Source organism: Ranitomeya imitator, chromosome 3 (genome assembly GCF_032444005.1).
Source record: "Ranitomeya imitator isolate aRanImi1 chromosome 3, aRanImi1.pri, whole genome shotgun sequence".
NCBI classification, from domain to species: domain Eukaryota; kingdom Metazoa; phylum Chordata; class Amphibia; order Anura; family Dendrobatidae; genus Ranitomeya; species Ranitomeya imitator.
In genome coordinates, this window is record NC_091284.1 from 112,863,168 (window position 1) to 112,877,582 (window position 14,415).

General features: G+C 41.8%; 1 protein-coding gene across 1 annotated transcript in view; it reads right to left on the bottom strand.

The window, feature by feature from the left end:
- The window catches only part of NLK (nemo like kinase), a 203,239-nt gene that overhangs the window by 43,398 nt on the left and 145,426 nt on the right, over positions 1-14,415 (bottom strand). The window contains exon 6 of the mRNA XM_069761294.1: positions 12,751-12,960. Within this exon, the coding sequence (XP_069617395.1) occupies positions 12,751-12,960 (210 nt within the window). The remainder of the gene's footprint in view (positions 1-12,750; positions 12,961-14,415) is intronic.

Consider the following 14,415-nt stretch of genomic DNA (forward strand, 5'->3'; position numbering starts at 1 on the left):
CTCTCCTAAAAAAAGTGAAGCATATTGGATACACACTTTGGAGACACTCACCCCTAAGGGGTTAAATAGAGAGTACGGCCTGTTAGCATTCATATAGATTACGTTTTGATTGCATTTTGTCTTTGTGCAGTGATCATTAACTATATTTTCTCTATTCCTTTAGAGTCGTCTTAATTGATCTGCAGCCACATCGTTTCACGAGCACCTCCTTATCTTCACTGCCTGTCGCACCATGTATGAGATTGTATCTTCCAGAAATAATATATTGGATTTATTCTTTCTGCACCTTCTCTCTAATAATGATAGCCTGTTCCTTTACTATTTGATCTTGACAAATACCCACACACTCTAAGATTATTCACTTTACATCATACAGTGGCTTCCTTACATCCCCGCGCCATACGACCCCTCCATAACATCTACTTTATACCATACAGTGGCCTCCTTACATCCCCGCCCCATAACATTTAGATGTAACGTGACTCCCACAATAGGCAGACTGTGATCTGACTTCTGTTATGTGGGTGGAACGCATCCAGCGTGTCTCTGGAGCGCACCTCCATCTTGATTTTGTCACATCCGCTCCCAGCACACCACAGCGCTTGCCGGTTCCCACCTATTTCCGGTCTACGGCGTCTGCACATCCGCCGCCCACTTCCATGTGCATATCATGAAGTACTCCGACCGCAAACCTCAGACAAGCGGTGGAGTCCGCGTCTGCAGAACTACAGCCGGGTAAGACATCGCATGTCATTTCTATCACCGCTCCGACCACATTGCTGAGGGGCCATTACTTTAATAGTACCCTTCTTTTACTACAGGCTGCGCTCATACCAGCGTCCTCTGTGCCTTCCTTTAAAGGGGTATGCCAACATACTATATACACACACTGGTATATGATACCATAGTCACGTTCTCTATTCTCTAACACACTCATCCTTACCCATTCTTTCAAGCTATAAACATTTCAGTCTGTTAATCAGATTTAACACTCACCTCACCCTCAATCACCATATGGCATGTAACTTCGCTCATCTTTTGCCATTCCCTATGTGACTGTGCCATGATGTATTTATTCTTCTTTGAACCATGATTCATTTTGTCTATACAGTGCCATGAACCTTTTGTATATACCTTATTTTTTATATATTGTTTTTTATAATATTTCTTTGATAATTTTGTAACTTTCAGTAACTGATGAAGGTCATTTGTTCATGACCGAAACGTTTTGCTGTTACTGCACTTCCGCTTGGAATAAAAAAAACCACCTGCATATACCATAAAGTTGAGTGCTAGGTTTTGTTATATATATCACTAAGGTTTTGGAACCTACCTGGGCACCGTTTTATAGAGCTGTGCATACGCTTATTTTGATACTGAGATGGCATGACCAACGTGCGATTACTAGCTGGTCTGTCGCTATCTTTTATGAAGGTCAAAAACTTGATTTGCCGGGTGACATCCACTCATGTAAACTCGCATTGGCCCGAGACAGAGGGTGAGGAAGACCTCAGCTGTGATCAAGATCCGCAAAAACCATGACTACCGCATATAGATGCATCATTATACAGAGGATCAGCGGTCGCTCCAGGTCACATATTACACTATCAACCCCCTGTGAAACTGTCCAATGCTAATTATTTTAGCTTGAACTGCATTATTTCCAACTCTTCCATGAGTGAAGATTTAGGCCGGCGTCACACTAGAGAGTTTTACGGACGTAAGAGAGGCGCAAAAACTACGCATTGCACACGGACCAATGATTCTCTATGGGGCAGCTCCTATCTGCTGTATATTTCTCAGCCGTATTTTATGGGCTGAGAAAATCGCAGCATGCTGCGTTTGTCAGCGTATTGCGCAAAAAATCCGCCAATGAAAGTCTATGGAGCGAGAAAAATACGGATTACACACGGACCATCAGTGTGACTTGCGAGAAATACGCAGCGGTGATCTATAGAAAAGCCGGCAATTCAGTGCGGTGTACAGTAAAATCACACTGACAGGTTAGACTAGAATAGGTAGAATAAATGTCTACACATAGGATGATAATATATATATATATATATATATATATATATATATATATATATATATATATATATATATTTATTATGTGTGTGTGTGTGTCTCACTGACATATATATAGATATATGTAGACTGCGTATATGTTTTCACGAATATTTGAGCCCATGGATCCATTCTATGTTCCTTGTGCAAGCCGGCGTGAAAATCTCACTGTACTGATGTCAGGATCACTGTTCAGGAAATTTTATGCATGTCTCGGCCATCAAAAATGGACCGTATTTTTATACGTTGTGTGTGACTCCGGCCTTAACATCACTTGACTGAACACTTGCCAACCGACACTATAGAGAAATAATCAGTAATGGTGGAGTCGGATCTTTGGTGTGTGTAGCAAGAGAAACCATAAACTGCATAATAATCTGTTATAATCTACAGATATTGAATGTATTCACTATGTGGTGGACTTGATGTCTGACTTCAATGGTCCCTGTACATTCAGACAACTATTTCATTTGCTAGCTAATATGATAAAACAGACAATCTGTTAATCACTACTTAGAATTAAAAAAATATAAAATACAAATATTAGTAATATAAAAATATCAGTAAAATAAATATTAGAATTTCAGCACATGTAGTGCTGTGAGAATTACTGATTAAGATGAAGCACCTACTCAAAAATGGAAGATAACAAGTTACTAGTGATGAGTGAGTGTACTCTTGCTCGGGTGATCTCCGAGTATTTATGACTGCTCGGAGATTTAGTTTTCATCACGGCAGCTGAATGATTTACAGCTAGGAGCCAGCATAAATACATGTGGGGGTTGCCTGGTTGCTAGGGAATCCCCACATGTAATCAAGCAGGCTAGTAGCTGGAAATCATTCAGCTGCCGTGATGAAAACTAAATCTCCGAGCACTAAAAAAATACTTGGAGGTCACCTGAGCGTGCTCTGGAAAACCGGAGCAACGAGTATACTCGCTCATCACTACAAGTTACAAAACAGGAGAAGTGAGCCAATTCCTGGGCATATTAGACTAGTGTGTGCACTAACGCAGCTCTAATTTGTGGACAATGAGGACAGCATCCATGCTTTTCTAAAGGATTGTGTGAAACAACAATATGTATCCTTTAAGTTTTACCTTAATGTCTTATAAATTCCCATCAATGCAGTTGTCCTATAGGTAAAATCCCAGTGTAGAGGGTGTTGGGCATATTGCCAGGCAAATTTCCATTCCTGTATACCGTGGGAATACGTTAAGGGGTTGTCCACTACTAGGACAACCCCTTCTTAAACTAAATGATCAGCCCCGATAAAATAATAAAGCCTATACTCACCACCTGTGCCGATGCCCTTCCTGCGGTGTTGGCACTCGCTCTCCCTGGGGCTGTGAACATGAAGAGGAAGTATGGGATCCGCTGAGCCATAGCTTCCTCTTCATGTTCCGTTTGTCCAAAAGGTGGGGACAGTGACGCCAGAGCTGATTGGGCGCTGAGCATCACAGCCCTAGGAAGAGCGAGTGCTGACACCGCAGGAACGGCGCCAGTACGGGAGGAGAGTATAGGCTTTATTACTTTATCAGGGCCGAACATTTAGTTTAAAGGGAACCTGTCAACCCCCCCAAGGTGTTTTTAAGTAAAAGAGCCACTTTCAGCTGCACTAAGGCTGCATTATGTGAAGGTGGCTGTTATGCTTAGTATCCCTAGGAATGCTGAAATAATCACTTTTATAAATTGCCCGCCATACCTCTTGTGTCCCACAGGTATGTCTTCTCTCCCGGTGTCAACCGCCTCCGAGATGTCAATCATCTCCCTCTTGCGTCTGTGCGCCTCCTCCTGTGTTCCTGTTACATGCCCGGCACCTGCGCTCCGCCAACATTTCTCGCCTGATGCAAGTTCACGGGCAATGTACACACGGCACATGGCTGAGAAATGTTGGCAGAGCGCAGGCGCCGGGCATGTAACAGAAACACAGGAAGAGGCGCACAGACCCAAGAGGGAGATGATTGACACCGGGGGGAGAAGACATACCTCCACCACACAATAGAGGTATGGCGGGCAATTTATAAAAGTGATTATTTCAGCATTCCTAGGGATACTAAGCATAAGAGCCACCTTCACAGGATGCAGCCTTAGTGCTGCTGAAGGTGGCTCTTTAACCAAAAAACGCCCTGGTGGCTAAAAGGTTCCCTTTAAGAAGGTGTTGTCCTAGTAGTGGAGAACCCCTTTAAAGGGAAAGTGTCATGTTGAAAATGGTTTCTGAACTACAGGCATTATGTTATAAACTAGGAAAATATTATCAGATTGATATACACTTGTGAGAAACAATTCAGTAAAACTAGTGATTTGTTTAGTGCTATTCTTCTCTTTTTTATACACAAGTGCCCAGTCGGCGGTCCTATTCTGTGTATGCAAATATAGCTGCAAATGATGAGTAGGACGGCCCACTGGACTACTATAAATGCAAACACCAGGGTTAACAATGAATAAAATACAATACTGAATTTTTTACAACGAACTTATATAGCATTCTGCTCAGTTTCTTCTCTATAAGATCCAGCCCACAGATCGGACTGCACGTACATGCCAGGTTCCCCTCAAGCTAGATAACACACCAACAGCAAAATGTGCTAAGTATATGAGAATGGTGCGCTTTAACACATCAGAGTGAAGAATATAGGGAAACGCATTTGTTCTAGGTGTCAAAATGAATCCACGACTGCCTCTATAAAATACAAAGGCTGCTCTATAAAAAGATCTCGGGCAGCATGTTACTAGGTGGAAGGTGCGCAGGATGAGTCACAGTGCAGGCAACCCAGAGTTAAAGCGATCAGTAGGCAAATATACCTGTCAAGTGAAGAAAAGGGTATAATTCAACCTTTATCAGTAGGGGTTTGTGCACCTGGTCCTCAGAGCTTGCCAAAGGATTGTTGTGAATGCTGCAGCTGAAGTAGTAATCGGAACAAATTCTCCCCAGAGAACGGTAATTGCTACAAAACTGTTGGTGCGTCGTTGCTTAGGAGAAAGAGGCACCTGGGTATCATGTTCTTTTGAAGGCTGAAGAAAATTAATAACATTTGTGAAGTAGAATTGCCTTATTCCTGCTTAGAGACCTTTTTATGCTTGGGCACTTCCAGTGCATCGATGTCACCTACTTACAAGCTCTGAGATTGACACAGGATTGTTGCCCGAAAGCTAGATATCTGTATTATGGAAAATAATGGGCTGCACAGTGGCGCAGTGGTTAGCACAGCAGCCTTGCAGCACTGGGGTCCTGGGTTCAAACCCCACCAAGGACAACATCTGTAAAGAGTTTGTATGTTCTCTCTGTGTTTGCGTGGGTTTCCTCCAGGCACTCCGGTTTCATCCCACATTCCAAAGACATACTGATAGGGAATTTAGATTGTGAGCCCCATAGGGAACAGCAATGATAAAGTGTGCAAGCTGTAAATTATTATTTATTATTAAATAAAGCTATTGTCACGCTACATCTGCCAGGGAAAACCTGCAGCTCTGATTATATTGGGATCTAGACAGCCACCCATGGTAGTGAACACATTCTGCATGTGAAAGCTCAAAACAGCAACACCTTACAGATTCCCTTTAATATAGTTTTTTATCGGTTAGATCAACCCTCCCAGGCCATCTATATGGCCTTGCAGGTCACAGGAAGCTGAATAAAATGATACCTTGATGTCTGTTCAGATGTCTTATTCCAGAGAAATAGCTTATTTTAATGAAAAAATATTGTGTGAAGATCTATGTGCCGGACACTGATCTATATGAGAATCTGCCTCCAGAGCTTATTTACATAAAAGGGGGCGTTACCAATGTGAGACTTGTAGATCAGGAGAGCAGGCTGTCAGTCATTACATGTCACACACTGATAACCCCACTTTTATGTAAAATAAGCTGTGGAGGCAGATTCTCGGGGAGATTTATGTCGGGGCCCATAGATCTTAGCTTATATACATATTGTAAACAGTGTCGTTTTTTTCTGGAATAAGACATCAGATCGCAGATATAAGAAGTACGGTATCATTTTATTCATCTTCCTATTACTTACATGCCCACATAGACAGCTTACGAGGGTTGATCCTACTTACAGATTCCTTTTAAGTGTAACTCCTGGAGGTTAGTGGCAAAAGGAGTTACATTTCCAAAGTAAAACACAGAATACACTCCATGAGTGATACCACTTAAAATGTTCCCTGTACTTTCAGAAAACGTGATCTCAATTAATTTGACAATGTGCTAAACAGACAATCTGCAAATGTCTCAACACTGGACAATCACTAAAACACAGGTCAAACTCTGGCCCTCAAGATATATTTAGCCTGCGATGCCAGGCGGGATCCCAGCCCTGCAACGCACTTTGTTGAAAGCAATGATGGAGGAAGGAGCGTCAGGTGATGCTCCCTCTCCCATCATTCCCCCTCTGCGTGACTGCTGTACAGAGATGTGCAGCGGATCAGAAGACACCACAAAGAGACCGGAGCATGTGGGGGAGAGGGCAGAGCTATTTATTTTAAGTGGGGACCATTATACTGCATGGAGCACTGTGTGGGGTCACTGTACTGTATGGAGCACTGTGTGGGGTCATTGTACTGTATGGAGCATTGTGTGGGGGCCATTATACTGTATGGAGCACTGTGTGAGGTCATTGCACTGTATGAAGCACTGTGTGGGGGCCATAATACTGTATGGAGCACTGTGTGGGGGCCATTGTACTGTATGGAGCACTGTGTGGGGGCCATTGTACTGTATGGAGCACTGTGTGGGGGCCATTGTACTGTATGGAGCACTGTGGGGGCCCATTATACTGTATGGAGTACAGTGGGGGCCCATTATACTGTATGGAGCACTGTGTGGGGTCATTGTACTGTATTGAGCACTATGTGGGGGCCATTATACTGTATGGAGCACTGTGTGGGGTCATTGTACTGTATGGAGCACTGTGTGGGGTCCATTATACTGCATGGAGCACTGTGTGGGGGCCATTATACTGCATGGAGTACTGTGTGGGGGCCATTATACTGCATGGAGCACTGTGTGGGGGCCATTATACTGCATGGAGTACTGTGTGGGGGCCATTATACTGCATGGAGCACTGTGTGGGGTCATTGTACTGTATGGATCACTGTGTGGGGGCCATTATACTGTATGGAGCACTGTGTGGGGTCATTGTACTGTATGGAGGACTTTTTATGGCCATTATACTCTATAAAGTGAGAATTACCGTTGGGGAATCATGGTGTGATGGGGGTCACCATACCTTGCGTGTGGAGAGTACTGTGGAGGCATACAGCGTATGGGTGCACTTTTGTTGTCATGATACATTATTCAAGGTTTTCTAGCCTTTGTTATTACATATTTAAATTGGGCCACATGATTTTTACTGCTCTTACATAACATGATTCCAATATTTTATTTTCAAGATCTAATAACTAAAGTGTACTTTGTTTGTGGGACAACCACTAAGTTTGTTTCCAATATGAAAAGGTTAATCGTTAAATTTAATATGGAAAAACTTTCTCTTGTAAACATTTTTTTCAAAAATAAATATCAAGGTTGGCCCACAACTTTGTCAAAGCTAATTTTGGTACTCTGTATATTTAAGTTTGACATCCCTGTGTCTAAAGCGTTGGCTACTAGGCATCTCCCTTCTCTGTAACTTCCTATTCACTGCCCATTGTCAAATGTAATCCATCACTAACAACAAAGACAGAGATGGATTACAGGAAGGGAAGCAGAGTCCATTTCACTGCACCTACTATCTCGTCAGTCAAACTGCAAAAGACGTAACAGGGCAGGTAAGCTAGTGGTCAATTACCGATGCAAGGAGGACAGTCCTGGGACAGACTGGTACATCCAACAGTTTTAAAAGAGGACCTTTCACAAAATGTTTCATGTTTAACTGGACACACAATGTATTAGTGGCTGCAGAGCTTAATAATACGTTTTATTTTCACCTCTCTGTTGCGGAGATGCTAGCAAAGTATTTGGCACCTATTCAATTAAAGGAGGGGGGGTTGTTAAGTGGGTGTTAGGGTATGTGCACACCTTTAGTATTTCTGCATCTCTTGACAGGAAAAATGCAGCACAACATGTATTTTACATGCGTTTTTATCGCACATCTTTCCCCACTCATTAGTATGGGTGAAATCTGCAGCAAAAATGCTAAAAGAATTGACATGCTGCACCAAATGTGCAAGTCAAAAATAGTAAACACGTGCAAGAGACTTCAGGATTATCATTTACTTTGTTGGCATCAGGAAACCCCTCAGCTTTTTGACACATCCACACAGAAAAATAACATAAATCTGAAACATGTCCACAGGCCCTTAGACAGTTTTCACTGTGGCCGTGTACTTCTCCCTGTATGATGCTCCAATCATAAGCCATGAATAACATGCCCCCACCATAGCTTAGGTTTCTGAGTGTGTGAGATGTAATGATACAGCTCTGATCCTCTGGTCTAACCTCCTGCATGTGTCAGTGTCGGTGATGGGCAGTGCAGCTGAGTTTAGCTGTATCACATTACAAACCCTTCTATCAGCTCTTCTGATTACTGAGTGCGTCAGGAATCACACTTGCATCTGTTTTGCTGAAACAACTTGTAATCAATCTGCAGTGAGTTCTGAGCAGGGCTGTCATTAGATCTCATACAGGAGAAACCTGCTCTGGACTACTGCAGGGTGAGATATAATGACACCCTGCTCTGCTCTCACTGCACAGAGAGTACAAGTTGAGCACATCACACTTCAATATGATGCAGATATATTTTGATGCAGTTTTTGATGCAGAGGGGTGGTACAAGCTGACAGTGCTAGGAGAGCTGATAGAGTCTGTAATGTGACAGAGATAAACTCAGCAGTGCTGCCCCTACCCTCCACAGGGACCTTATCTGAAAGATTTCAGCCATCCATGCTTTCTAACCATGCAGGTTAGACCAGGAGATCAGGGCCGTCTCATACATCTCACACACTGTGAAATCTTCTCTAAGCTATGGTGGGGGCGCGTTCTTGTTTCCGTCTAATTGGTCAGCAACATACAGGGACATAAGTACACGGGCCCAGGGAAAAACTCTTTGATAACCTGATAACACCTACTTGGACTTAAAAGAAAACAAACAGTTGATTCATGAAATGCCGCAATGGACAGGAGGGATTTAAAAATAAAAAATGCAAAAACATTTTATTCCTCTCTGCAGCCACTATTACATCATGTGTCCACCTGGACATGAAACATGTGGGAAAGGTCCTCATTTTATGACAAGGGATAACCAGCAGAAGAGACCATGCTTGTCTACAGTTTGCATGCACAATAAAAGGTTTACTTTAATGTTATGAAAATTAGAGCAAAGTTGCCTGAAACCACATATTTTGGCAGGATCAAATGACTAGCAGTTAATGTTAGGGAGAAGAATCATTGGGCATGCTGAATATCAGCGTGCCTGATCCCTTGTTCTCAGTAGATATCTTTCACTAACTTACCCCGCCAGAATACACAAATGTTCATCATAAATGTTCATATAAATAGGGGGTAGGTGGAGGGAAATGGACGTCAACCCACAGCAACCTGTATGAGCAACCTTTAGTTTTTCAGAAACATGAGCTGTAGAAATCCCTTCATACGAGCGGCTTTCCTTCTGTTGTGGCGGTGTAAGCCGATGTTCATACAGGGCATTTTTGTGGTGCCTGCCAGAAGTGCAATACTGGCAAGTGGAAAGTCATCAATTAACACCATGCTGCCTTTACATGTGGTCTGTGTGTGGGGTTCATGCATGGTGGCTCAGTGTCTGGCCGTGGGTCCTCCAGACCTGGGCCTCAGGGTTTGATAATTATGGAGAACATCTCCATGGCAAAAATATGTTGACTTCAATATGGAGAAAAAAGGTGGCTAGAAAACAGATCTTGATCAAACCAAAAGGGCATTAGATCAACCAATCAAATGTGGAAAATCAGCTTTAATTAACATCATGAGTAGAGCTAATTATCTGTTCTCACCGGAGCCTGGCCGATATAACAAGGCTGGTTACCAGTCTGCATGATACCGGCAGTCAGCTCATCAGCAGTCATTCAAGTGGTCAGAGGACGGATCGTTCCCAAGCCTTACACTGATGATTTAATTTGCTAATTCCTTCCTCTCTTTCAGAAATGTTTGAGGAGACTAATAAGTTACAGATCAAAAGTACTTGAGGAATTGTACAAATGCCGTCTGAAATCTTTGATCTGGTTTCAAAGCTTCTTTTCCATATATCCAAACAACGGCATGAGGAATCACAAGCGGAATAAATACTTTGCTACTTTGATATGTTAGATGTTAGGTGAAGGAGAGAAACCAGCGTATAAGACGCTAATGAGCAGATTTTGGAAATCTAATTATTTTTTGATTTGTCAATTTCCTGACACCCTGTATACGCGGCAGTCACACTTCAATAGGTAGAGAGGTTTTCCTTTCATATCCATGATAGTGATATTCTTGCTCAGTCATCTTACATGTCAGGTCAGCGTTACTTCTGGGATGGTGGGAACGGTTTTGTAAGAAATATTCTTACATTTTAGGAGTTAGACATTTCATTTTCTATAGATTACAGTTCAACAATATTACAGGTATAAAAAAGTCAAAGAGGTAACATTTCTCCTTGCGGAGAGTGATATACCAGCTCTGGCATGCCAAGGTAAGGAGGACTATTTGCCATGTAATGCTTCTCTGGGACATTTAATGTGCAAATTGCCTCTTCTGAGAGCTAAATCAGTTCTCATACTTTGCACTGACGAGAGGCAATACCCCTAAACACTGTCTGCAAATTGATTAAGCTTTTATCCTAAGTCATATTGCAAGGCTCATCAAAGGGTCGATGGTGACTTGTAGGATTGCTGCTTCCAACACGTGGTGCTATAGAGTCAAAAAAGTACTTAAACCTGCTGCACAGTACATTATTGGGGTATTTCTCAAACTGTCAAAAAGAGAAAGGGCGTTATATTATTTTTTTCATCCCAAGCTTGTATAAAAAGATTGTTTTACAGGGCTTTTGCCTCTTACGATATATGAATGTGTGCCAAAGCTTGCTTGTAGGACATTGACGTTACATTTTTGGAAGTCTCCAAAATTTCCAACCACCCCCACCTAGATTTATAAAATCATTCTTAGAATTAAAAATTCTTGCTTACGTTTGTTACAAAAGGTCATCAATACAGTTACACAATGTAACATCATATCACAAGAGTACATTCATAGAAGGTAGAACCGATGCAAAAAATGGCAGGAATTGAAAATGGTTTCTGTACATCAGAACGGGATCGGTTATTTAGCAGCCTCTGCATGGAGTTTTATAAACCCCTTAAACAGATGGAAAACAAATCTCATCAACAAACCTGCCTCTAGAGATTCTAGAAAACTCAAGAGACCATTTTAACCATCAATGCATTTTTGTGACAAGAACAAAAGGTGACTGATGGCAGGCTGCTGATGCGGTGTTCGGCTTCCTGCTGTTGACGGGCATAGCAGTAGAGAAGTCATTTATGACAAATCCGCATCCCATAAATGTAAACAGACAAAATTGCAGATCAAGGCAGAAATGGATGGGTCGTTTTGCCAGACTTGTCATTTTAGCTTATGGCATTCTCGTTAAAGATTGGAACCTGTTACAGAGCAACGCCAGCTCATAGAGGACTTGTATAATTTTTTCATTTGTGCAAAAAAATAAAAATAAAGAAAAATACATGAACATTTATTGATTTTTGAGCGCAATATGTGAAATCTCTGCATATAGCTCAATTGGGTGTTCTTCAGCGCTTCCTCTGGTGGCGTGCACTTTCACCACTCCCTCGCACGGTCAATCAGTCAATGTCTGTGACTGATAAATCAGCTGCAGAGCTAAAACTGAAAACAGCGGCAGAATCAGGGGAGATCAGGGATATTTACAAGGTATTTACAGAGAATATGGCAGCAATTCCTTGTTTCATCAGCACCTGACCCTTTCTTCTGATGAGATTTCTGTGCAGAGGGGCTGGACTGTGGGTAGGGTCTTCTCCTCCTGCTGCGGCCCCTCCGCCTGACTCCGCTGATTCAATGACGGGTCAACGATTTTTTAGTGGTTTGCCTCCTGTTTGAAATTTTGTGCAATTCGATGGGATCATCTTGCACCCTTGTCTCATTTATTGTTCTCAGAAAATGTAAAACCCGAGTGAAAGATCTTTCACTGAAGATAGACTTCACTTATCCCTAGCGGATAAGAGGTATTGGTGCAGCCTTCTCCATGACGTAACAGAGCTTTGAAGCCAATGGGTCCAGGCATTTCTTTTTTTAATAAAAGCGAGTAATATAGTTAGTTGTCTGGTTTGCATTGAAAATCCAATCTGGTTACTCAATATTGCTATAATCCTTAAAGGGAAGGAAAAAACAAAAAGGGGAGACAAACAAATATATCCAAATAAGAGTAACAGCAGTGATGATGATGGATCCAGTTTTACAGCCAGAGATAATTACATTATCTTGTTTCTTGATGTAGTTATATATGTCATTTTGCTATATGCTTTCTTCCACCAATAGAGCACATTGAGGTCCTCTACAGAGGCCCTATAACCATTAGGCATACAACAGGGCCTTACCACAAAAAAAACAAAGAAAAATGGAAACTATAAATGACAATATACCGAGATGATACTCTGCAAAAATACATTAGTTTTATATATCTTACAGTAATAAAAAGTTACCGTACCTGCTGTATTGGACTTTGCGCCTGAAATAATATTCTTCGCCCAAGCAGCTCTGCAAAGATGCAACCTACAGACCAGATGTCTATAGCATTAGTGTAATGACGACTCCCCATTAGGATTTCAGGAGCCCGGTAATACTGAGTGACAACTTCCTGAGTCATGTGCCGAGATTCATCAAGCTCTTCTACCCTTGCCAATCCAAAATCACAAATCTAGTAATGGAGGAAAAAAAAAAAAAAAAAAAAAAGATTATTTCACATAACCGACAAATATACTGTATTATGAAGGAGGCAGTCTGGCAGCAGGACAGAGAAAGGAGGCGCTTGCAGGCAATCAGTGCCGCACACAAGGTGCTACCGCAGTCCTAGCACTATCATCGAGTGGTGGATTTACAAAAGTAACAAATAGAGGCTCCTAATTCCAGGAAAAGCTGAGAAGGCTTAGATAGAACCGGTCACCTTCAGGCTATGTGCACACGTCAGGATTTCTTGCAGAAATTTCCTCAACAAAACCGGACATTTTTTTCACTTTTGTTTTGCAGATGTTTTGCGTTTTTTTCCGGAGGTTCTTAATGCCATAATATAGTGGGAAATCCGCAAAAAATCTGGAAAATTAATGAACATGCTGCGTTTTTTCGCGGAAAAAAAACGCAACATATGCACAAAAATTGCGGAATGCTTTATAAATGATGGGATGCATATGTATACGTTTTTAAAGCATTTTTATCACGTTTTTATAAAAAAAAACCGTGAAAAATCCTGAACGTGTGCACATAGCCTTAGTATTGAGCTGTTTTCCAAAGTTACTACAACTTTATTCACTGCCCTCTGTGTTGTCATTGCAGCATGTAATAGACATTAGGAAAGGACAATACTTTATTGGGGGTGTTCCTGTGCTAGACTTAGGGGGTCTTCCAGGACTATTAGGGTAAGTTCACACAGGACTTTTTTGCTGCTTTTTTTATGCTAATTTTCAGCTGCTTTTTACAGTACCAGCAAAGCCTATGAGATTTCAGAAATCTCATGCACACATATTGGTTTTTTGTTTGATCAGTATTTTGTGCTTTGCTGCGTTTTTTTGACATAGATCATCTCACTTCTTTCAGCGTTTTTGCTGCGTTTTTTCACCCATTGACTTGAATGGGTGTTGAAAAAACGCAGCAAAAACGCAGGTATCATTATTTGCTGCGTTTTTTGCTGCTGAAAATCCAAGGACATTAGCCTCGAAAAAGAAAAAAAAACGCACCAAAAACACACCTAAATTAGCATTAAAAACGCAGCAAAATTACGCAGCAAAAAAGTCCTGTGTGAACTTACCCTTAAAAGACGAGAGATTGCTGAAAAATAAATGTTTCCTAGTACACAAGTCCAGCTCTAACTGTCTTGGCCATGACAAGAAGTAATGACGCCCGAATGCTGGGGCCCACTTACTAGTAACAGTAGTTATATGCAGGAATAATAGGATATAATCCTGTCCATCAGTTACCTGACCGCTGCAGTCAATCAGTGGCCTCAGAGCTCAGGTGACTGACAGTCAGTACATCACTTCCAGTGTCAGTGGAGACCACTGAAGAAGTGAAGTGGCAGGGAATATGTGATGGGTAAGTAACATTAATTATTTTACACTTTTCCCTCCACAAGCTTTGAAAAAGTCCTGGAAAACGTCAA